General features: G+C 49.5%; 1 protein-coding gene across 2 annotated transcripts; it reads left to right on the top strand.

The window, feature by feature from the left end:
- The first annotated feature begins 9,179 nt into the window (after positions 1-9,179).
- On the top strand, positions 9,180-22,886 carry RAB39B (RAB39B, member RAS oncogene family). 2 transcript variants are annotated; one of them, XR_007245998.1, is made up of 3 exons: positions 9,229-9,582; positions 18,891-19,406; positions 22,831-22,886. XR_007245998.1 is itself a non-coding variant. In XM_048513750.1 (2 exons), the coding sequence occupies exons 1-2, from the start codon at positions 9,368-9,370 to the stop codon at positions 19,315-19,317; spliced, it is 642 nt and encodes a 213-aa protein (XP_048369707.1). In that variant the 5' UTR covers positions 9,180-9,367; the 3' UTR covers positions 19,318-20,781. The 2 variants fall into 2 exon arrangements, 1 of the variants encoding a protein (XP_048369707.1); XM_048513750.1 differs by lacking the exon at positions 22,831-22,886 and having other exon boundaries at positions 9,180-9,582; positions 18,891-20,781.
- Positions 22,887-23,187: the final 301 nt, after the last annotated feature.

Below are 23,187 nucleotides of genomic sequence, written 5' to 3'. Positions count from 1 at the left end.
GAAAAACAACAACAATGCAGGTTGCCATTTAATTGGCCGTGTGTTTTAGTCTCCCAGGTAACCCGAACGCATTGCAATTACCTGGAGTCTTGCAACACCAAAGGGGAGAGCCTTTGTTTTCCTTTGTTGTTGCAGTTTCGCCAACAACCAGCGGGTGGCGCAAGACTTCAGCTGTCAATTGACTGAAAGGCTGTGTACAAGCACAATATCAAAATGGGTCCCAGTGGATTTTTCTCCAAGGGTCTCTCACCTTTACAGTGTAAATGACAGCTGTAGATATCAACTGTTTGGGTACTGATTCCGGCCTCATTCTTGCCCTTTGCCTTGTGTGCGGGTTGGAGCTGTCTTTTATTTTTAAAGTTCAGTATGTACATTTTTTAAAATTAAAACATTCTTCTGTCACCTTAATTTTTCAAAACGAAATCACTTTTAATCACAAAACTCCTTTGGGGATTCGGGGGTTGTCCAGGATGGTTTGTGATGGTACAGATCGCAACCAGTCAGTGCTGTGTACAAACTATTTCTATGGCATTTTTTTCAGAATTCAGCAAATTGTTGTTTTTCTCAACCAGACATTATTAGTGCACTTTCAGAGTAACCTTACAACTTAAATAATATTACATGTTTCTGTGCCCCCAACATGATATTGTTACCGCGCTGCCTAGTAACTTTTATTAGCTCCAGAACACCCAGCTCTCGGCAGCGCAGGGGAACACAAACGAGACCCGACACAGCGAATATAATGAATAAAGAAGGTTTTATTGAGATGCTGACCTGAGTGCCAGCACCTCTGCTCCACGGCAACTGCAACTGCCTAGCAGCCTTACAACATCTTCAATACACTTTCTCCCGTCGGGAGTCCGGGAGAATACAAGACAGCCCACCACCATTCATTAACAAAATACGAAGTAACCAATCATGCATCTGCAATACGTGGGAACCAATCAGAGTTCGATGGGCCGCCCCCCCTTGGATTTTGCGGCTGGAGTACGGTGAGGCGATGACGTGTGTACTGGCGGGAAGAACACAAAGAGTCCCTTAGGTGTTTGGGGCCAGGAAACGAAACTTGATGAAGATGGCCCCCTTATCTGCCTGCTGGCGAGATTAGGCAGGGTGAGGCGCTTCTTCCGGGATCCCCTTTTGTCCGCGTCCATCAAGGAGCTTTACAAGTGAAAGGGACATGCCCAGGTGGAGGCGGGGGGCGGACTCCTGCCTTGAGCCGAGGAGGTTCCATGCGGACGCGAATACAAAAGATAACTATAAATCCTATTTCTATCTAATTCAGATGGCTCCTACTTATCTAACACAGAAATAAAACATTGGTTAATCTTTATTCAGAACAAAAATCCAGAAGTGGAATAAATTCACTTCTGGCTCCGCTATCATTATCTGCAGACAGTCTGGTTCTCCGTGGCACAATTGCTGTTGCCCAGTTGCTTCTTCTCAAAACACCTGTTCCCAAAGCAAAGAGCCAACTTTGGCTTCACTCAGACTTATTCCAAAGGTGGTTCTCAAAACCCCTGCAGGAGGCATCACTTTTAAGCCTGAGGAGGATGTTCAAAATAGCTGCTCCCATCACAGGGGGCTGTTTAGCTTAGAACCCCCAGTGTTGTAGTGGCTAAGAGACTCTAATCTGGTGAACCAGGTTCATTTCCCTGCTCCTACATGTGAAGCCTACTGGGTGGGTGACCTTTGGCTAGTTCCAGTTCTTTCTGAACGCTCTCAGCCCCACAAGGTGCCTGTTGCGAGGAGAGGAAGAGAAGTAGTTTGTGAGCTGGGGGTATAAAAAGCGGGGTATAAAAACCAACTCTTCTTATGTAATTGCCCCCCTCAGGGTAGCCATTTTGATTATAGTAGTGTAGTTAACTTAAGCCATCGAGGGATGCTGTTCTGATATTCACTTGTTCAACATACCTTCCCCTTGATGTTGCTATACTCCGAATAACTCTGGTAGAGGTGTACTTGGCAACAGGTGCAAAGTTTTCAGGAAAATTAGTTGCGTTTTTATCTCCATCATCTGCAGGCAGTCCATGTTGGACATTTGCATAGTAGACATAATTGGTGTATCTCTTTGGCAACATTCCTTTTGTAGTCCTTTCAGTCCTTCTCACAGTGGAAGCGGTCTCTCCTTCAGTTGACCTGGCCTTCCCCACTTCCCTTTCTGGCTGGGGAGCCTCTAATTGGGTTGCAGTGGCCCACTGACCCATTCTGTGAAGGTGACCTCCTCAGTATCATGGCCGGTTTTCTCTACGGTGGATTCATCTTGTCCAGAAGCATTTAGGAGGATAATGCTATCATTTTAAACAAATAATAATAATAATAATAATATACAAATGTAACATTGTGCACTTCCGCTGAAAAGGTCTCAAGATCCATGATTCTCAATCCCTTTAAATATTGATTGTACCCATCCAGTATCCCAAGCTTTGCCCTAGGGTCCAATTTTTCCCTTCTGTCCTTGGGAAAGTGGCCATTGGTTCTTGCCCCAAAAGCTTTCAAGTGTTTTAAGTTAAGCTGCTTATTAATCCACAATTCAAATGGACTTTTCCCAATAGCTTTGTCTAAGCTTCTATTGTGGAGATGAACAGCTGTATTTACAGCTTCTGCCCAGCAGGGGTCAGACATCCCTGCCTACGTCAACAAATGACATGACGCCTCCATAACTGTCCAGTTGAAACATTCAGCAAGTCCATTATGCTTTGCCGCGTACGCTACTGATCTGGCATTCTGTATGCCTTCGTTCTCGAGGTATCTTTGGAACTCACTGCTATTGTGTTCAGTTTCATTTGTATAGGAAATCTGTGGAGCTTTGCCAAACTTGTTTCTGAGAGCTGCCACATAACTCTTGAATTTTTCAGGCACCTGGTCTTTAGATCTGGTCAGGTAAACATAAGCAAAACAACTGGTACTATCAATAAAAGTCCACATATATTTCACACCACCAAGAGACAGCACTAGTGGGCCTATCAAGTTACTGTGCGCTTTCTCCAAGACTTCATTTTACACTGCCTCATACTGCTTGAAGTGACTGGGTGCAGTTGACTTAGCTTTAAAATAGATTTTGCATTTCTGCTTGCTTTTGCTACATTCAATCAACTTCAAACCACAGTCCAAAATATGCTTTCTAACAGTCCACATGCCTATGGTAAAGTTTTGAGTGCCAGGCAGTTTTTGTGGCAGCAACCCTTCTCTCTTACATGAAAAAAACCTTCTCTTTTACAGTTTCCCACATTGCAAATAAAAGTAGGCTCCACCTGTCTCTGCCAAATATTCCACTCCAATTTCATCGTCAAACATGCATGATTCCCTACAATCGAATTTCCAGCATTCAAAAGCTTAGGTACAGAAATCAAAATTTTCAGGAGCATTAGGCACAAACAGGGTATTAAGCAGGCTATGCTCAACCACTTTACACATGCATTTTCACTGTGACTTTTCCAAGTGCTTTAAACAAATCTCCATTTGCTTCCTCCAGAGTTTCATCACATGCTTCAATCTCAACAAAATATCTCTCATGGTTAACATGGCAAGTTGCCACTGTATCCAGCAAAAAGTAATTTTCTTTGCTGTTAGGTTTTTCATTTGCAATCACATACACTTTGCCTGGACTAGGCCTCTCTTTGTTCTGAGTAGAGGTTATGGGCCCAGGTTCAGACCCTTTTGAGCACTGAGTTGCTAACTTTAAGCTAAAAAGAGAGAGGTTGAATTTTTTTTCTCCTGCCTGCTTGGATTAACTTGCTGTATTTTACTTCAAGGTCCTCGTCTCTGTGCTGCTGGCTGTAACAATCAGTTACTTGGCCTCATGACAAAAGGGAGATACTTAAAAGGCTCCAGAGGCTGCAATAATGTTGTAGACGGGAGATGGAGACGCTTCACCCTCTACAACGGCTGTAAACATGAGTGCCCTCTTTCTGACAGCATGTCCCAGTCTGCCTCCTCGCAGAGAACTTGATCAGCATAACATTCTACTCTGACAGTGTTGTGTAAAACAAGCACTGACCATGCAAAATATTGAATAGGTTTTGACACAAGATCCTCCAGAAGATGATGAGAGTGGAGTGCTCAAGTTTAAAATGGATGATGAAAAAACAATGTATATTCTCTCCTCTACTGCTACAGACAGAGAAGTCATGCTTGTGTTAAGCTGTAAATCAGCATGTCCTCTATGGAAGGCATTAGAGCAGAAATACTTTGTGAATCAGCTAACCAGGTACAAATTCTCAGAAGAAAACTTTATAGAGCCAAAGCGTCTGAGAATGGAAATCTGGAAGATCCTTTTATAGCACATGTTTGAACTTGCTTTTAAAATATGAGAATCGGGCAAGACTTTTGATAATGATGAACTGCGAGCAGCGATCTTTGGGAATTCACCCCCACTTTTCGCAGCACGTGATAATCTTGATATAAACTATGCCTTAAGCTATTTGTGGGACTCAGAAGCAGAATGGAGAGAAGCTGATGTTACCAGGGGATTGCCTGTGTTAAGGCTCAATAACGCAACAAGTGGGAAAGACTTTAAATGGGGTGCTGTGTGGTTTCTGGGCTGTATGGCCGTGTTCTAGCAGCATTCTCTCCTGATGTTTTGTCTGCATCTGTGGCTGGCATCGTCAGAGGATCATTGTTCCTAATGTTTCGCCTGCATCTGTGGCTGGCATCTTCAGAGGATCTGATGGTAGGAATGGAAAGCAAGTGGAGTATATATACTGTGAGGTCAAAAGGTGAGGCCATCTGAATAGAGTAGCCGGGCATGTGAGTCACAGAGAAGTCTGTAGCATGGGAGTAACAATGAAGATAGCAAGGTCAATAGGTGAATGCATCTGAATAGAAGTATCCTGGTCTTTAAAAGACTTTAAATGTTTTTATTGTGGAAATGCTGGAAAATATTTCCAGAAACTGTAGCCAAAGACAGAAAGAAGCTCAGAGAAGCAGAGATGGGAGGAAGCACAATGCTTAGCCTTAGCACAACAGTTTGGCTGAAAGGTGAAAAAGAGGGAAGGCTTTCACGGCTGGATTCAACTGGTTGTGGTGGGTTTTCCGGGCTGTGTGGCCGTGGTCTGGTAGATATTGTTCCTAACGTTTTGCCTGCATCAGTGGCTGGCTGGACACAGTAAGCTCACTGGACACAGTGTGTAACAGACTTCCCTCTGAAGATGCCAGCCATAGATGCAGGAGAAATGTTAGGAACAAGATCCACCAGACCACAGCCACACAGCCCAGAAAACCCACCACAACCAGTTGAACCCAGCTGTGAAAGCCTTCAACAAATAAACTGGTAAATTTCCCACAGACTTATTTAGCAACACCCATAATGAGATACTGAACTGTGATGTGACAAGTGGCTCCTAAATCCTTGGGTTTCTAAGCCACAGCACAGCTCCCCTAAATTGTCTCCCATCTATTCCATCTTCAGGATAAAAACTGACATGGGTCGATTCCGCACTTGGGTTATCGACCTAAGTTCGAGCTGCGTTCGACCTAAGTGCTCCACACAACCACTGGGATCGACATGGTTTTGTACCAGCTTCGCCCCGTGTAATGGTCAAATTTCCGACTCCAGTTGGGAACTACTACTTTTTCAGGGAACCACGCTCGAACTCAGCTGGATTTCAGTAAATTGCGGAATCTCTGGTGCCAGGAGTCCCCCATTCAGCCAATCACAGCTGAGTGTTTCGGGCATGCGTACAGCTGGCCAATCAAAAAACGCCACCTTTGTCCCTCCATTCCTGTGGCAGTTTTTTTTATAACGTGTGTGGGGATAGACGGAACATGGCTATAGAACAGTAGCCAATCGGAACGGAGTGGCGAAGAGGCACAGGATGATTCCGCCCTCCGAGCTGGGATCAAGCTGGTTGCAGTGGGGAACAACAGTGGCTTCGACCTAGGTCAGTACCCTTCTCAGGGAACTGGGTCGAACCTATTTTACTCCTGTGCGGAATCGCCCATGGACTCAGCTCATTGTAGAGACGGCCTTCCCAGTGGTACAGCAGAGAGGGTGCTTTTCCTCATTGGGAAGCACCACTCCTGTCTTTGGCCTGATGTGCCCTGAGTAGCAAACCAGAGTAGCAACTCTCCTTACTCAGCCATGAATCTAAGGGGAGACCTTGGGCTGGACCCTCTCTGGAGCCCACCTGCCTCTCTCGGGACTGTTGCCCGGAGAAAATGGGAAGGAGAGACCCGGTGTGTTGCTCACCCTGAAAACTGGACAGAAGCAGAACAGGACTATTCAGAGATGCTCAGATGTGAAAAGAAAACGAGAACAAATGAGCGTTTTGTTACGTGAAGGAAGACAAACTCTACAGGGCAGGATGCCCTAACTTTGTAATTCACTTGCTGTATTGTAATATATCACGCCTAGACCTGTTTTCCCTCTCGTTCTTGTGATTTGCACTTTTTTTCTGGTTCCATAATCCCACGGCATTGTTCATCGGAGCTCCTTGCTGTCTGATTTAATAGTCTTGAAGATTGATCCTCTGACTTTGAAGTAAAAAGTTCTGGGACAGCTTTGAGGTGGGGGAAGTCTTCAGTCCTTTCAACGAGGCTTTTGATTTTATTTACTTCACTTATTTACTTCACCCTTTCCACCCCAATGGGGACCCAAAACGGCTCACGTCACACCCCACTCCTCCATTGTATCCCCACAACAATCTTATGAGGTCGTTGGAGCTGAGAGAGTGTGACGGGCCCCAGGTCATGTAGCCCAGGAGCTGGATTCAGCTCCTTGAGAGAGTGACACGCCTGCAAGCCAGCTGAGGCAAACCCCCTCCTGATCTGGCCTGGGGAACCCACTGGAAACAGGGCTGTTACCGGTGAACCCCCCAGAATTTATTAGAAATATATCCTGCTGAACCCTGACGCTATGTATGTGTGTGTAGGAGGTTAAGAGCTCGTGTATCTAATCTGGAGGAACCGGGTTTGATTCCCCGCTCTGCCGCCTGAGCTGTGGAGGCTTATCTGGGGAATTCAGGTTAGCCTGCGCACTCCCACGCACACCAGCTGGGTGACCTTGGGCTAGTCACAGCTTCTCGGAGCTCTCTCAGCCCCACCTACCTCACAGGGTGTTTGTTGCGAGGGGGGAAGGGCAAGGAGATGGTGAGCCCCTTTGAGTCTCCTGCAGGAGAGAAAGGGGGGGATATCAATCCAAACTCTTCTTCTTCTTCTTTGTACTAATAAAAGATTTGTTAAGGCCTTTAAGCCATGAAGCCAAACCAAGCCTTTGCCTGGAAGTATGCAATTATGTAAACCTTTAAAGAAGTAGGCATAGAAATAAGGATATTACCCAAATAACTCCTTTCTTGTATTGTCGAAGGCTTTCACGGCCGGAATCACTGGGGTGCTGTGTGGCTTCCGGGCTGCATGGCCGTGTTCTAGCAGCATTCTCTCCTGACGTTTCGCCTGCATCTTCAGAGGATCTGAGTCTTGTCGTAAAGAGGAACACATCTTCCCGTGAGCTGCCTCCGAAGATACCTAGGGCTTACCTACCATCATAGGGCCTCCTGGACACTACATAGGAATCGGGCCATCTCCGCCGCTAAATTAAGTGCCTCAGCCATTATACGCTTCCTCTATGGGAAAGGCCGAGGATACATCCCTGCAGCGTTGAGAGCATTTAATGCCAAAGTGAGTCAACAAATCCTTTATGGGATCCCCATCTGGATAGGGGCATGGAGCAGAGAGGTTGAAAGGGTCCAGTCATACTTTCTGTATAAAATCCTTGGCTTGCCCCATTCTGTTCCCTATGCGGCCCTGTGCTTAGAAACAGGCCAGCATCGGCTGGAAACTCTGGCCTGGTGCCGTACATTCAAGTTTTGGGCCAGGATTTGTTTTAATCGAGATGAACTGGACTATACATCCCAGGGACGCTCCATCCTCCACACAACCCAGTGGTGGGTTAAAATCGAAGCCAAACTTAATGAGTTGGGCATTTCCTTGGAGGACCTGCTAATGCTAACAGAGCAGGAGGTCTATGGGGCTATCAAGAAGAGACTTTTTGACAGAGAGTTTCAACAGATGCTAGAGGAAGCTAATAAAACCTGTTCCCCGATCTCTCTGGGAATACCTATGGATAGACTAATTGCAGCCCAGTACCTTTATCTCCTGGTTGAGGCCCGGTGGCATAGAGCAATCACCTTAGCTAGGTGTAATGCCCTGCCTTCTTCCTTTAGCCTTGGACGCCACCTTGGAATCCCACATAAAGAAAGGAAATGCCCGTGTGGCAAGGGTTCTGTGGAAACAGGATCTCATATGCTGTTGGATTGTCCCTTTTATGAGATAGGTAGGAAGAAGCACATAATCCCCTTCCTGCATGGAAGTGAAGGCATTACAGATAAACAGAAGGTTATATATCTTTTAAACAGCCACAACGACGAGCTGTTGGAAGCGGTGGCTAAATTTTTAAATGGTGTTATTTTAACTCGTCAGAAATTGTAAAGTTGTAAAGGCTGTTATTATCTTGCTAAGCTAATCTTAAACAATCTATATGCCATTAAAGGTATTCGAAATCGAAATCTTCCCGTGAGCTGCCTCCGAAGATGCCACCGCCAGCCATAGATGCCGGCGAAATGTCGCGAGCGAGACCTAGCAGGCCGCGGCCACTTGAAAGCCTTCCGCGAGGCAGCGGCCCCTTTCATCTCCTTCCCCCGGCATTTGGAGGGGCGCCTCTTTTCGAAGCCGCGCGGTAGAGGTCGGGTTTCCTGCTGCGCCTGCGCTCGGGGCATTACGGCCGCCGCCGCCGAGGCCACCGATGAGTCAGGCTGCCGCTGCCTTTGCCCCCGCCCGCTCCGTCTTGGCCGGGCCGCCGCGCAAAGGCCTCGTCGCTGGGGGCTGCCGGACCACCCGCTCGCCCCGCTGGCCGGCCGCCCCGCCCGCCTTTTGTCCGCCCGCAGCCCCTCCGCCGCCGGACGCCCCCATCCCCAGCCGGGCGCCCCGACGGGCTGGTCCCCTTTTTGCATTCAGCCGGGGAGGGGGCAACGCGGGGGAGGGCTGGTCTAAGCGACGCCCCCTCCCCCACGACCGAGGCGGAAGGGGGTGCGGGTCCCTATCATCGCCCTCTTGCAACAGGGCCGGGCAAAGGGCTTAAGGGGGCGGCTGGGGGGGGGGTTGCATTGGGGCCTTGGCCGCAGCCGCGCCTCTCTGGGCCGGGGAGGTCGGCCGGGCCTCGCGCATCGCTTCCCACTCTCCTCTCTTTGCATTTTTATCGAGGGGGGGGGTCTTGGGAGCGACCACCCCCGGGGCGCCCCCCAGTCCCGGCCGTGCGGGCGGAGCGCGCGGCAAGAGCGCCTCCCCGTGGCCGGTGGGGGCGGAGCGTCCGGCGGGCCGGGCATGGGCTCCTGAGCGGTGGCCCCCGAGGAGGGCGAGCGCGGGGGTCGGCATGGAGGCCATCTGGCTGTACCAGTTCCGGCTGATCGTCATCGGGGACTCCACGGTGGGCAAGTCCTGCCTGATCCGGCGCTTCACCGAGGGGCGCTTCGCCCAGGTCTCCGACCCCACCGTGGGCGTGGATTTCTTCTCGCGGCTGGTGGAGATCGAGCCCGGCAAGAGGATCAAGCTGCAGATCTGGGACACCGCCGGACAGGAGCGGTTCAGGTGGGTGGGTGGGGGTGGGGTGGGGGGGGCTGCGTGCATCCGGGGCTCCGGCTTCCCCAACGTGGCGCCCGCGGTGATGCGCAGAGGAGCGCTCCTGTTCCATTGTGCCCATGGAGCTGGGCTGCGGGGGGGGGGGGGGGGGGGGGGGCGACTCCTGGATCTTGCTTTGTCATTCCTGACATCCATGTGCGAGAAAACCTCGGCTGTGCGGGGGGGTGGGTGGGTTGGGGGGGTAGCATCTCCCTACTGGCTAAGGTAGGCCACCCCCCACCCCATCCAGTTCCCATGGGCTTCCTCCTTCGAGCAGCTGCACAGGGAACAGGAGAGAAGCTGCTGAAGAGAGGGGGGGGGATCTAGGGTCGAGGTGGAACCTTCTGGCCACCCACTCAGGCCTGCTTTTCCTAGATTGCGGGGGTCCCCAGGCCAACTTTCAGAGATGCACACAACAGGCCGAAAGCCCTCACCCTGCTCTGCAGACAAGAGATGCTGAGCCCCCTCCCCCCCCCCCCCCCCGAAAACCTCAGCTGAGCCCAGGCCGGCCTCCCACCCTCCTCTCCCAGCTCAGCTGCAACCGAAGAAGCGCCTCGCCGCCTCCGATCTGCACGTTTCCAATAGGCAGTTTGGGCAGGTTCCGAGACCGTGCAGCTCTTTGGGAGGACTGTACCGCATGCCCCTGAGAATGACGTTTCCCTGCCCTTTTGCCATTCAGGAGCAGTCCGCTCCTCCGAGCTGTGAGCCAGACCTTGAAGAAACAAAGAGGCCTGAAATCCAGAGGACTCCCAGGCCTGCTTTTTGAATCCCTGCAAAATGAGCCGGTGCAATTCCAAATTCTGTTTGTCACTGAGAACTGGACTCTTCCCCACTCCCGTGTATTACGGATCGGAAACGGCCTTGGGCTCACAGCCTGCGGGTGGAATAGTGGCCAGTCAGCACATGGGAAGATCTCCCTTTCCCTGCTGGCGTTTAGCAAAATATGTTCCCTGCAGAGATCCCAGCCCACTTCTGACCCTGCTCAAAAGAAAGGGGATGAAGAAATGCGTGCGCGACACGCACACCTTTGAAAGGCAATGCAAAAGTGCGTGGGAGGGTGGGAAACTTTGCAGTGTGGATGTCAATGATGCAGGCCAAACAGTTTCTGTAATTTTCTTTGTTATTTTATTCCAAAAATGCTGTTTTAGCAACTTTGCTGTGTGATCCGAGTGGCACCATCCACTGATGCAACCCTAAGGAAGAGATGCTGGAACCCTAATAATTCCTCTCCGTGTACAATGTTGAAATTAGCTATTTAAATGGTTCCAGCATCTCTTCCTTTAGTAGGCCAGAATCTAAAACACCAGAGTTAGGAGCAGCAGTGGCGTAGGAGGTTAAGAGCTCGTGTATTTAATCTGGAGGAACCAGGTTTGATTCCCAGCTCTGCCACCTGAGCTGTGGAGGCTTATCTGGGGAATTCAGATTAGCCTGTGCACTCCCACACATGCCAGCTGGGTGACCTTGGGCTAGTCACAGCTTCTCGGAGCTCTCTCAGCCCCACACCTACCTCACAGGGTGTTTGTTGTGAGGGGGGAAGGGCAAGGAGATTGTCAGCCCCTTTGAGTCTCCTGCAGGAGAGAAAGGGGGGATATAAATCCAAACTCTTCTTCTTCTACTACTCCGGTCTAAGTCCATACATTTTAACAAACTGAGCCTAGGATTGCATTGTACGTCTGCTAATATCAAAAGCCGCACTGTAAAATAGACATATGTTGCCAAAATGAAAAAAAAATCAGTCTGTTTTTTAACAAAGTTGCCATGTGGCAAGTTGGCTGGAGGCCTCCCGAATCAGAGACTACTTCCTCTCCTTCTGTTGCCCAAGTCCAGGTACTTTCAGGAAAGCTGTCCAGGATTCGATTCTGGTGCAGGCAAAACCGAGGATCTGTGGGTGAGACGCAGGAGCCGGAATGATGTAGTTCAGAGGTGTCCAACTATGGCGCTTCAGATGTTCATGGACTACAATTCCCATCAGCCCCTGCTGGCATTCCCAATTGAACATCTGAAGTGCCAGAATTGGACACTCTGGTTGGACACCCCTGATGTAGTGGTTAAGAGCAGGTGGGCTCTAATCTGGAGAACCAGGTTCGATTCCTCACTCCTACACATGTGTGGCAGATTCTTATCTGGTGAATTGGATTTGCTTCCCTGCTCCTACACATAAAGGTTGCTGGGTGACCTTGGGCAAGTCGCAGCTCTCTCAGAACTCTCTCAACCCCACCTATCTCTGTTGGCAGGTATCTGTTGTGGGGAGAGGAAGGGAAAGGAGTTTGTAAATTGCCTTGGATCTCCCTACAGGAGAGAACATAAGAACATAAGAACTAGCCTGCTGGATCAGACCAGAGTCCATCTAGTCCAGCACTCTGCTACTCGCAGTGGCCCACCAGGTGCCTTTGGGAGCTCACATGCAGGAAGTGAAAGCAATGGCCTGCTGCTGCTGCTGCTCCCGAGCACCTGGTCTGCTAAGGCATTTGCAATCTCAGATCAAGGAGGATCAAGATTGGTAGCCATAGATCGACTTCTCCTCCATAAATCTGTCCAAGTCTTTTTAAAGTTATCCAGGTTAGTGGCCATCACCACCTCCTGTGGCAGCATATTCCAAACACCCATCACACGTTGTGTGAAGAAGTGTTTCCTTTTATTAGTCCTAATTCTTCCCCCCAGCATTTTCAATGAATGCCCCCTGGTTCTAGTATTGTGAGAAAGAGAGAAAGGTTGGGTATAAATCTAAACTCTTATTCTTCTTCCTTTGGCTTGGTCAAGACAAGGAAGGATCCTTCTTTCCCCAAATAAACTGTAGCCACTTAGACTAGGGGAGATTATTGTTACCAACTTCCAAGTGAGCCTAGAATACTCCCAGAATTACAACTGATCTCCAGATGACAGACCCCTTCCCTGGAAGGGGGTGCCCTTATGCCTTGCTGATGTCCTGCATCCCCCCCAAACCTCGCATTCCTCAGGCGCCACCCCCAGGAGTTTCCCAAGCCAGAGTTGGGAGCAGCAGGGAAGGTGCTTGAATTGCATCCAGCAAGCCCCTCCCATTCCCACAGACCTCCAGCCTGCATGTCAAAGGCGTGCAGATCCCCACCAAGCACAGTGAAGCACCTGCTGGGTCTTCAGTGGGCTACCAATCCAAGCAAAACACCTGTATGCAGAGGTGGGATTCAGCCGGTTCACACGGTTCTTCTGAACCGGTAGCTAACTGTCTGAATCCCACTATGGCACCACCCCAGGGCGGCTGTAGATCAGGCCGCCAGCCCAGAGGCGCACAGCCCAATCAGCGGCCGCCCTAGGGTGGTGCCATGGTGTGCGGCCTTCAGGAAAGGGCTGGGAGGCCTCCCCCGAAGATTGCGCCACAGCCGGCCCCACAAAGCTGCCGCTTTCCCTCGCCTCCCCCCGGCCAACGTTGGAAAGTGGGGGCAGGGGGCACAGCAGCCAGGAAAGCGGGTGGTGGGGGGAACATGCAGCAGTGAGGGACGCGCAGCAAGGGGGGGGGCGACCCGGTGGTTGATCCGGTTGGATCCCACCACTGCCTGTATGGCTAATGGTACTGTGGTACCAGTGTCTCTGATACTCAGTAAACACTTTAAAACAATCATAAAACTATGTTAAACTGAACAACATAAGCAACATGTGCACAGGCTTATTACTGTGCTATAATTTACACAAAGACCCCCTAAACCCATGGTGGCGAACCTTTGGCACTCCAGATGTTGTGGACTACAATTCCCATCAGCCCCTGCCAGAATGGCCAATTGGCAGGGGCTGATGGGAATTGTAGTCCATAACATCTGGAGTGCCAAAGGTTCGCCACCACTGCCCTAAACCAAATAGTCCCTTTACAAAGGGCTCACAACAACACATTAACAACACGCACATGGACTGTCATTCCTCGGTTGTCGAATGAGCAGCAGTGGCGTAGGAGGTTAAGAGCTCGTGCATTCTAATCTGGAGGAACCGGGTTTGATTCCCAGCTCTGCCGCCTGAGCTGTGGAGGCTTCTCTGGGGAATTCAGGTTAGCCTGTGCACTCCCACACACGCCAGCTGGGTGACCTTGGGCTAGTCACAGCTTCTCGGAGCTCTCTCAGCCCCACCTACCTCACAGGGTGTTTGTTGTGAGGGGGGAAGGGCAAGGAGATTGTCAGCCCCTTTGAGTCTCCTGCAGGAGAGAAAGGGGGGATATAAATCCAAACTCCTCTTCTTCTTCTTCGTGAAACCTTCACGGTGACCCATTATTTCATACTTTTCCAAAAAAAAAAACCTTTTCCGAAAAGTCTACCAAAAAAATCCTTAAGATTCTTTTATGCATTGTTGTATAAGAACTGGCACTTCAGGATCGTGGCCAGTTGCTCTGCTCTGGTCTCAATAACTTCTATGTCTTCAGTGGGCAACAACAGCCCTGCAAGCAAAAAATGGCCTGCAGCCCATGGTGGGTCAGTCTCTTTCTTCAAGAACTGCTTCCTGCAAGGGTCAGCTTCTACCCCACTCCCCTGAGCACGGTGGGTTAGTTTATTCATTCCAGTTAAGCATTAGGGAATTAGTCTCTACCTCCCCTTTTGTTCTAGCTCCACGCTTTGGCAGTCTCATCACTGGCCACCACAGAAGAAGAAGCCAGGTGGTAGGGCCAGGCTGTGCCAGGCTAGAAGAGGAAGAGGAGGAGGAGGGAGCTCTGGTTTAGTTTATATCCCCCTTTCTCTCTTCTCTCTTCTTACTTGTAGTAGGAGACTCAAAGGGGCTGACAATCTCCTTGCCCTTCCCCCCCCTCACAACAAACACCCTGTGAGGTGGGTGGGGCTGAGAGAGCTCCGAGAAGCTGTGACTAGCCCAAGGTCACCCAGCTGGTGTGTGTGGGAGTGCACAGGCTAATCTGAATTCCCCAGATAAGCCTCCACAGCTCAGGCGGCAGAGCTGGGAATCAAACCCGGTTCCTCCAGATTAGATACACGAGCTCTTAACCTCCTACGCCACTGCTGCTCCTGTTGGGTACAAAGAGTTTTCCTCCAACTTCAGTGGCTCTTTCATTAGAAGAAGAACCACTTAAGAGAAAGAAAGGCTTCGGAGAGGATGGTTGGATCCACTCCAGGGGAGCCATTGCGGCTGGGATCCCGTTAAAAACACTCACGCCCTGCTTGGTCTGACTAAAGATTCGTCCGGTTTCATTTGGGAAAGGTGTGCCCCGGGCGCACTGAAAAGTATCCCTGTTTGGGGTTACAAATGGGAGCCCCACCAACGCGGGTAGCTGCCTTCATATACGGTTGGGTACAGAGAGGCAACCTCGGTCTCACCCAGGGCTCCCCAACGTGGTGGCTCCCGCCAAATATTTTTAGAAAGGGGGTGGGGCCAAATGGGCTCCTTTCCAATAGGGCAGGGGTGTCAAACTCGTGGCCTTCCAGATGTTATGGGCTACAGTTCCCATCATCCCCTGCCAGCATCATGCTGTAGTCCATAACATCTGGAGGGCCGCGAGTTTGACACCTATGCAATAGGGCATCTGACTGCCCATTGAGATTGCCCAATCAGATCTATTGCCCAAGCAGTGCAGACAGCTGGCTGTACAGTGAAGAAGAAGAAGAGTTTGGATTGATATCCCCCCTTTCTCTCCTGCAGGAGACTCAAAGGGGCTGACAATCTCCTTGCCCTTCCCCCCTCACAACAAACACCCTGTGAGGTAGGTGGGGCTGAGAGAGCTCCGAGAAGCTGTGACTAACCCAGGGGTAGGGAACCTGCGGCTCTCCAGATGTTCAGGAACTACAATTCCCATCAGCCCCTACCAATTGGCCATGCTGACAGAGGCTGATGGGAATTGTTCCTGAACATCTGGAGAGCCGCAGGTTCCCTACCCCTGGACTAGCCCAAGGTCACCCAACTGGAGGGTGTGGGAGTGTACAGGCTAATCTGAATTCCCCAGATAAGCCTCCACAGCTCAGGCAGCAGAGCTGGGAATCAAACCCGGTTCCTCCAGATTAGATATACAAGCTCTTAACCTCCTATGCCACTGCTGGTTTTATTCTGTCTGACTCTTCTTCCCCAGTGTGTGTTTAATATTTACTCTTCCTGTCCCCTACACTTCAGCTTTCTCTTGGATTGTGGTTGGCTCTGCCTCCCACGGGGGCCCTTTAGGGTTGCCCCCACCACCCTGGGACAGAATTGTCAAGGTGCCCACAAACCTGAAGGTTGGGGGCCCCTATCTCACCATGGAAATATCCAGTCAGGCTTCCTGTACTCCCTAAAGCTCATAATTCCTTTCCAGAGTAAATCATCCTGGGATGTTGTCCTCAAGTTGTAGGATTTTTAACCGGAACGTGGCTGCAGAAGCGGGGCGGGGAAGGCTGTAAATGATTTGCCAATAAACAGATGGCGTCGTGCCGACTCAGTACAAGAGGAAGAACAATTTTGCCCGATCGGCGTTCCCATTACAAGATGCCGTATGCACTTTTGCCATTCAGAAAATTGCCCATTTTTTCCCCCCCCCCCGGCGACATGTCCCAACTCATCTCCCTCGGCCCTCCAGGCCTGGATGGCTACGTGGGAAACCACGCGGGGCCTCTTTCTCTCAAAGCTGGGCCAGTGACCTGCCGCTTTCAACCATCCCGCTGTCTCTTTTTAAAATCCCATTGTTTCCATTTTCTTTTAAAAGCGCAGCTATGAGGCGATGAATATTTCATGCCTAAGTATGTCCTGGTGGGAACCGGGGGGATGAAAAGATGTTGCCGGGAGAACGGCCTGCTGGGAAGTGGAGAGAAGGAGGCCTCGACAGGAAACCCTCCATGAGCCAGCAGTCGGAAGCCCCCATCGGAGGGAACCCCATGGCTGCCAAAGACATCTAGGTTTGGGGTGGCCAGCCTATGGCGCTTCAGATGTTCATGCTGGCAGCGGCTGATGGGAATTGCACTCCATGAACGTCTGGAGCACCATAGGGTGGCCACCTCTGGAATTGGCCATGCTGGCAGGGCCTGATGGGAATTGTGGTCCCTGAACATCTGGAGCACCATAGGGTGGCCACCTCTGGAATTGGCCATGCTGGCAGGGGCTGATGGGAATTGTGGTCCATGAACATCTGGAGCACCATAGGGTGGCCACCTCTGGAATTGGCCATGCTGGCAGGGCCTGATGGGAATTGTGGTCCCTGAACATCTGGAGCACCATAGGGTGGCCACCTCTGGAATTGGCCATGCTGGCAGGGCCTGATGGGAATTGTGGTCCATGAACATCTGGAGCACCATAGGGTGGCCACCTCTGGAATTGGCCATGCTGGCAGGGCCTGATGGGAATTGTGGTCCATGAACATCTGGAGCACCATAGGGTGGCCACCTCTGGAATTGGCCGTGCTGGCAGGGGCTGTTGGGAATTGTGGTCCATGAACATCTGGAGCACTGTAGGGTGGCCACCTTAGGTTGCTAAGTCTGTTGGACCAAAGAGGTACTAAGGAGGGTGTCGACTCCACAGAGCACATTCATTGGTACAGCCAGACAATTTTAGGGGTCTTGCAGAGTCCGCAGCCCAGCCTAGGCTGCTCTGATCAGAGTTTGAAAGCAGAGCAGGATTGGTCCCTGATAGATGGGAGACCACCAAGGAAAATGGGGGTTGGTTTGCAAAAGAATGCCATGGCAAACAGCCTCTGCTCACTTCTTGCCACACAAAAAAGTCCTGTTGTGAATTTAGAAGGTGATGCATACTTCATCCACAAAGCTACATCCTGTTTTTATGGCTCCTTGTGAGCCACCGTACCGAGAAGCCATCGAGTTCTGTAGACCTCTGATACGGGACAGGTAATCATTCTTCCTCACAGAGCAAGCCCTACAGCCATCTCTTTCTCAGTGGGCTATGGGAAAGGTGCCATGTGACACAAAAAGGGCAGGATGCCACCGGAACGAGGGAGAAGGGTTTGACCATCCAAATACCTGTGCTGGGGATCATGGGACATGCATGGGCCAAAGCCTTGTGGGACAGGAGCTGTGGGAAAGAGAGGAATTGGGCAAGATTGAGCTACATCTAACCCAAATAGTTCCAAGCGACTAAGCCTTCTAAAGAAAGGATTTTTAAAATGACTGAACTGGTGGAGACTGAGCAAGCATAAGGGAATCTGATGTGGGCAGAAACAGACTCTGCAAAGCTTGGTGGACCAACAGGGAGAGGTAAATACCTGGCTTACCTGAGGGTGGGTGCCGAGCCAGTTTAGTTCGTCATTTGAGCTGCGATCCTCAAAGGGGGATGCTGTCCCCTAGGAAGGGTTGGGCCCTTGGTCTCTTGCAGGAGAGGAGCCTCTTCTCTAAGTACCGCACTCAAAAGATAAGGCCTTGGAGAAGCTAAAAGCAAAGCGGGGGCTTGTCTGTAAAGAGCCAGGAGTCCATTTCTAGCGGAATTTTAAAATGAAACCAGGGAAAGGAGTAATTATAGGGGATATTTCTACTATGCGTATCTCATTTGTTTTACTATGGCTTATGCAAGGGGCGTTCCGAGGCACGGGCAGTCAATTTCAAACAAACCAAAAAAAGACTGTTTGCATTTGGGAGGAGGTTGTGGCTCACTGACAGAGCATCCCCTTGGCCTGTAGAACAGGGGTCTGCAACCTGCGGCTCTCCAGATGTTCATGGACTACAAATCCCATCAGCCCCTGCCAGCATGGCCAATTGGCTTACCCATCAGCCCCTGCCAGCCTGGCCAATTGGCTTACCTGGCTTACCTCCAATTGGCCATGCTGGCAGGGGCTGATGGGAATTGTAGTCCATGAACATCTGGAGAGCCGCAGGTCGCAGACCCCTGCTGTAGAAGGTCCCAGGCTCAGTCCCGGGCATCCCAAGTTAAAGACCAGGTAATAGGTGAGAGACTTGTACCATACCTCCAGAGAGCTGCTACTAGCCGGAGTAGACGGTGCTGACTTTGAGGGGCCAAGAATCTGATTTCAGTGCAGGGCGGATTCACCAGCATTCTCCTCTTTAAAGAGGAGCAGCAGTGGCATAGGAGGTTAAGAGCTCGAGTATCTAATCTGGAGGAACCGGGTTTGATTCTCAGCTCTGCCGCCTGAGCTGCGGAGGCTTATCTGGGGAATTCAGATTAGCCTGTGCACTCCCACACACGCCAGCTGGGTGACCTTGGGCTAGTCACAGCTTCTCGGAGCTCTCTCAGCCCCACCCACCTCACAGGGTGTTTGTTGTGAGGGGGGAAGGGCAAGGAGATTGTAAGCCCCTTTGAGTCTCCTGCAGGAGAGAAGGGGAGTTTAAATCCAAAACTCTTCGTTTTTTTTCTTCCTAAAAGACCTCTGCCCCCTTGCTGTGTTTCAGATCAATCACCAGAGCCTACTACCGGAACTCAGTCGGCGGCCTGCTGCTCTTTGACATTACAAACCGCAGGTCCTTCCAGAATGTCCACGAGTGGCTCGAAGAGACCAAAGTCCACGTCCAGCCGTACCAGATTGTCTTCGTGCTGGTGGGTCACAAGTGCGACCTCGACACGCAACGGCAGGTCACTCGGCACGAGGCGGAGAAACTGGCCGTCGCCTACGGCATGAAATACATCGAGACCTCGGCCCGGGACGCCATCAACGTGGAGAAGGCCTTCACTGACCTCACGCGAGACATATACGAGCTGGTTAAAAGGGGGGAAATCACCATCCAGGAAGGATGGGAAGGCGTGAAGAGTGGGTTTGTCCCGAACGTAGTGCATTCTTCGGAAGAGGTGGTGAAATCCGACAGGCGGTGCCTCTGCTAGGGAGGAGGAGCGATGCCAGACTTTACTAACCGAACCTCCCCTGCTAGATGAACTCAGTTGTGACGGAACGGAATGCAGAGGAAAGCGTGGTGAGAAGCGGGTCACGGTGTTTTGGTCCTCGGAAGATGAGAACCAAGGAGGGAACAGGGAATGGAAACCCCCCCTCCCCCCATTATGTAGGAATGAACCCAGATGCATGCTTATATGGTAGGAGGCGCGCAGTGCTAAGACAGACAAGGTCAGATAGGGATGGTAGATGCCGGGGAACTTGGAAGACACCCTCATTTTAATACCTGTCATCCAGTGCTTTGTGTTGAGGCCGCAGTGTGTAAAAAACCCCTCTATACAGTAATAATAAAACAGATATGGAGAACGAGGGGGAAATCTGGGTTTGTGCCAATACTAAATTTTGAGAAAGATTAAACTGTAACACGATTGCCATTCTTTTTCAGTACCTCAAGGGTTAATGCAAAAGGACACAGTATTTGCAGAGGTCCCATGGCAGTCCGTGACTGTACTTGGTGACAACATAGGCTGTTTCCACTGAAGGGCGGGGGGAGCGTTTGCTCCCCCTTGTCTTCTGTCCTGCAGTGCTGTTTTCAGGATCGTAGGACATCATTCTCTACCCATCGTGCTTCTGTGTGCCCACACACACGTTGCGGTGATCTTACCCAAATCTCGGCTGATGTTTTTGAAAAAGATCACAGTCAAAAGTATCCCTGGGTGCTTTGCCAACGAACATGCGGATATTTTGTGGGTCTTGCCCTCATTGGAGCCATCTTCCCTTCCACATCCCTTCAACGGTTTCTCCCTATGCCCCTAAAGAGCTTTTCAGGCTTTAGAAAAATAGTAGCAGCTAAATCGCTGTTACACTGCAACATGACAATGAGGTATTTCAACACTGTGCTAGTTTCCAGTTTTCATTTTTAAAAGTCCCGGGCCCTTTTCACTGTTGAGTTATAAGGGGGAAAGCACAGCCTGAACATTTTCCCTTATAACTTTGCAACAAAAAAGGGCTACCGATTTACTTTTTTTAAGCTGGGAAAACCGGGAACCAGTAAGCTGTTGCGATAGATTGTTATAACGCTATAGCAATGTAGTAACTACCATTTTAAAAGTCTGAAAAGCCCTCTAGTGGTAGCAGCTGGGCAAGGCGGCCTCCGGGGCTGCAGCAAGGAAAGTCCAAGGAAAACTTATCTGGGGATGCTTCCTTGCTGTTGCAAATGCACCTGTCGCTGCACAGCAACAAGAGGTACAGATAGATTCACCTCCATTTAGCGGCAGCCAATTGGCTGTTTGGTTTTAAATGGAGAGGGAGAAGTATTAGATCACCAAAACGTCTAGGAGCATTCAAACACAGTCTAATAAAAGAAACACAACAGATATTTACCTCATTGGGCCAGTTCAGTGTCCCTAATTTTAATAATTTGGACTGACCATTTCTGTTAATTCTTTAGTTTTGAACTGGAAGGGCTGTTGAGTTCATTCAGGATTTACGGTCGAATCAGATTGGGGGACATTCCCAGCCATGTGAATTCATACAATTGTTCGTATAAGGAATATCCGTACGAGCTCCAAACACAACATTCGCTTCCAAGCCCCTCACCAGTAAAAGAAAAAAACGGAAACCCTAAATTGCAGGCATCAAAGACTAGTGATCCTCTCCATCTCCCCTATATATGGCGGCATCTGTGTGAGGCTGTAAATTAACATTTAATGCGGCAAGAGAAGGATTGGTTGGAACAAACTGGGCATATGGAAGCAGGCAGTGACAGAAGTCGTTCGTGGTGTGGGGCTGTATAAGATTGCATCTGTTTTTAATCCAGATGAGTCTGTACATTCTGGGGAACGTTTCCATAATTCTTACCATTTCTGTGGGATTTTTTAGCACGGCTGGTCCACTGCAAAGACGCAGGCAGGCACAGACTAAAATGAACACTGGCGCTGAAAATGGGAAGAGGACCCTGAAATCTGTCCTATTTATTCTTGAAGTTTCAGTAGAATTGGGAAGGGCAGATAAGCATATGGGCAAACAATTGTGCTGATCGGTCAATTATTGCAAATTAGTCACGGTTGCTTTATAGTTCATATCACCAGCATCTAGTGCGGGGCAGGAAGAAAAAATGTATGAGGACTGGCCCCTACAATGGGCGGCTCCTGTTTCGAGCCCATGTTTGTGGTCATGTGACAAAGTCTGCAAGCGGTCAGGTGACATTTGAGCCATTGGCTCCGATCACATTGGCTGTGGTTCCGCTTGACTGTTGGAGACTCACAGTGGTAAGTCTGTGGTCAGCCCATCTGTGACCACTTTGCAAGGTGGGTGGTGTGACGAATATCTTTCCCACCCACCCCAAACTAGGTAGTCATCCATCTACCAGACTGTTTCCACTGGTGTCAACAGAAAATCTTTCTTGTGTAAGGATTGTAAAACTGGGATACAGTAGGCGAGAGAAAGGATCTCTGTACAGGCTCAGAAACAGAACTATTTTATTGTTTGTTTGTTCGTTTATTTATTTATTTATTTATTTTAGTGCTTGACAGGGTCAGGACTGAATCCAGGGATCAAAACAGGGCTACTACCTGGCAAACTATGGCCAAAATTAAATTTTACCTGCAGCTTTTGCAACAGCTGTTTGCAAGAGGCCAAAACAAAGCTGGAAATAATGCATTTCCTTCCGTTCCAACGCTTAACAAGAGAAAACTATAGTGCAGGGGGCAGGGAGAAGAGAACAGGACTGAAGGAAACCCCCTCTTAAGAAATGTTTCTTTTTAGAATGATGTCTCGTCAGTTGTACTATAAGAATGTTCGCTTCTGTGATTTTCCTCTAGCACCATTTCTAGTCTCTTGTTGCATCATAATTTTGTGGGTTTTGTACTTTCTGAGCCCCCAAAAGCTAACTTTTCTTTGTGGGGGGAAAAACAAAGACCCGAAAACCTAACATTCCTGTGCTAAAATGTCAATTAAAAAAAACTGTTTGGCAAATGATTTGCACCACTACCTTAATGTACAGAAGGTAGCAACTTCCTCTCTCAAAATGATCTCACCGTCATTTTTGTTTCAGCGGCAGCTAACAAATTCACACATTTCTGCTTCACAAACATACCGAACGGCACTGTCGTGTGCATTACCACATTCATAATGGATCAGATCCGCCGGTGGGCTCCCGTTAACAGCAGAACCGCTTCCGCAAGCAGAACTCTGTGCTTAGCACCCCACCCCGTAGCAGGCCCGGTTAACAACTTCTATGGAGTCAAACTTTTGGTCCATGTAGCTTAATAATGTTGGCCCAAATAAACTCAAAAATACACACACGTTGCACTCTGGCTGTGTCCAATCTTATATATTGATCTTACATATACAAACAAATACAAAACCTTTAATGGCATATAAGATCTTACATATAATTAAACAACTTAACACTTCTATTTGTATTTACATTTCCTTATTTCTCTGACAAAGAAAGATAGATGCATAGGCATAATTTTGATTTCAGTGTGTAACTTTAATTTCAGATATGCCCATTAGAAGCCTCAAAGAACTGTTGGAAGTTGATTGAACATACTGGCACACTGAGGAAGACGCACGAAAAACGTTCAATACGCGCGAGACGTTTTTATGTAGAACCTACAGAATTGGAAGATGGACTATATGGAACTGAAGCTTTGTTTCTGAACAAAGAATTGAATGGACTAAGTGATTATTTATGTTTAGTTATAAGAGCTGGAAGACTTATGCTGTATCTTTAAGAACTTTGTCAGAGAAATAAGGAAATGTAAATACAAATAGAAGTGTTAAGTTGTTTAATTATATGTAAGATCAATATATAAGATTGGGCACAGCCAGAGTGCAACGTGTGTATTTTTGAGTTT

This window comes from Sphaerodactylus townsendi, linkage group LG13 (genome assembly GCF_021028975.2).
Source record: "Sphaerodactylus townsendi isolate TG3544 linkage group LG13, MPM_Stown_v2.3, whole genome shotgun sequence".
Classification (NCBI taxonomy): Eukaryota; Metazoa; Chordata; class Lepidosauria; order Squamata; family Sphaerodactylidae; genus Sphaerodactylus; species Sphaerodactylus townsendi.
Note: the sequence above shows the minus strand (reverse complement) of the source record. Positions and strands in the feature narration are given on the sequence as shown.

Bases quoted from the DNA above. Each gene is read 5' to 3' on its own strand.
- RAB39B (XM_048513750.1), top strand. From the start codon at position 9,368: ATGGAGGCCATCTGGCTGTACCAGTTCCGGCTGATCGTCATCGGGGAC. The intron at 9,583-18,890 runs GTGGGTGGGTGG...GCTGTGTTTCAG, and splicing joins GCCGGACAGGAGCGGTTCAG to ATCAATCACCAGAGCCTACT.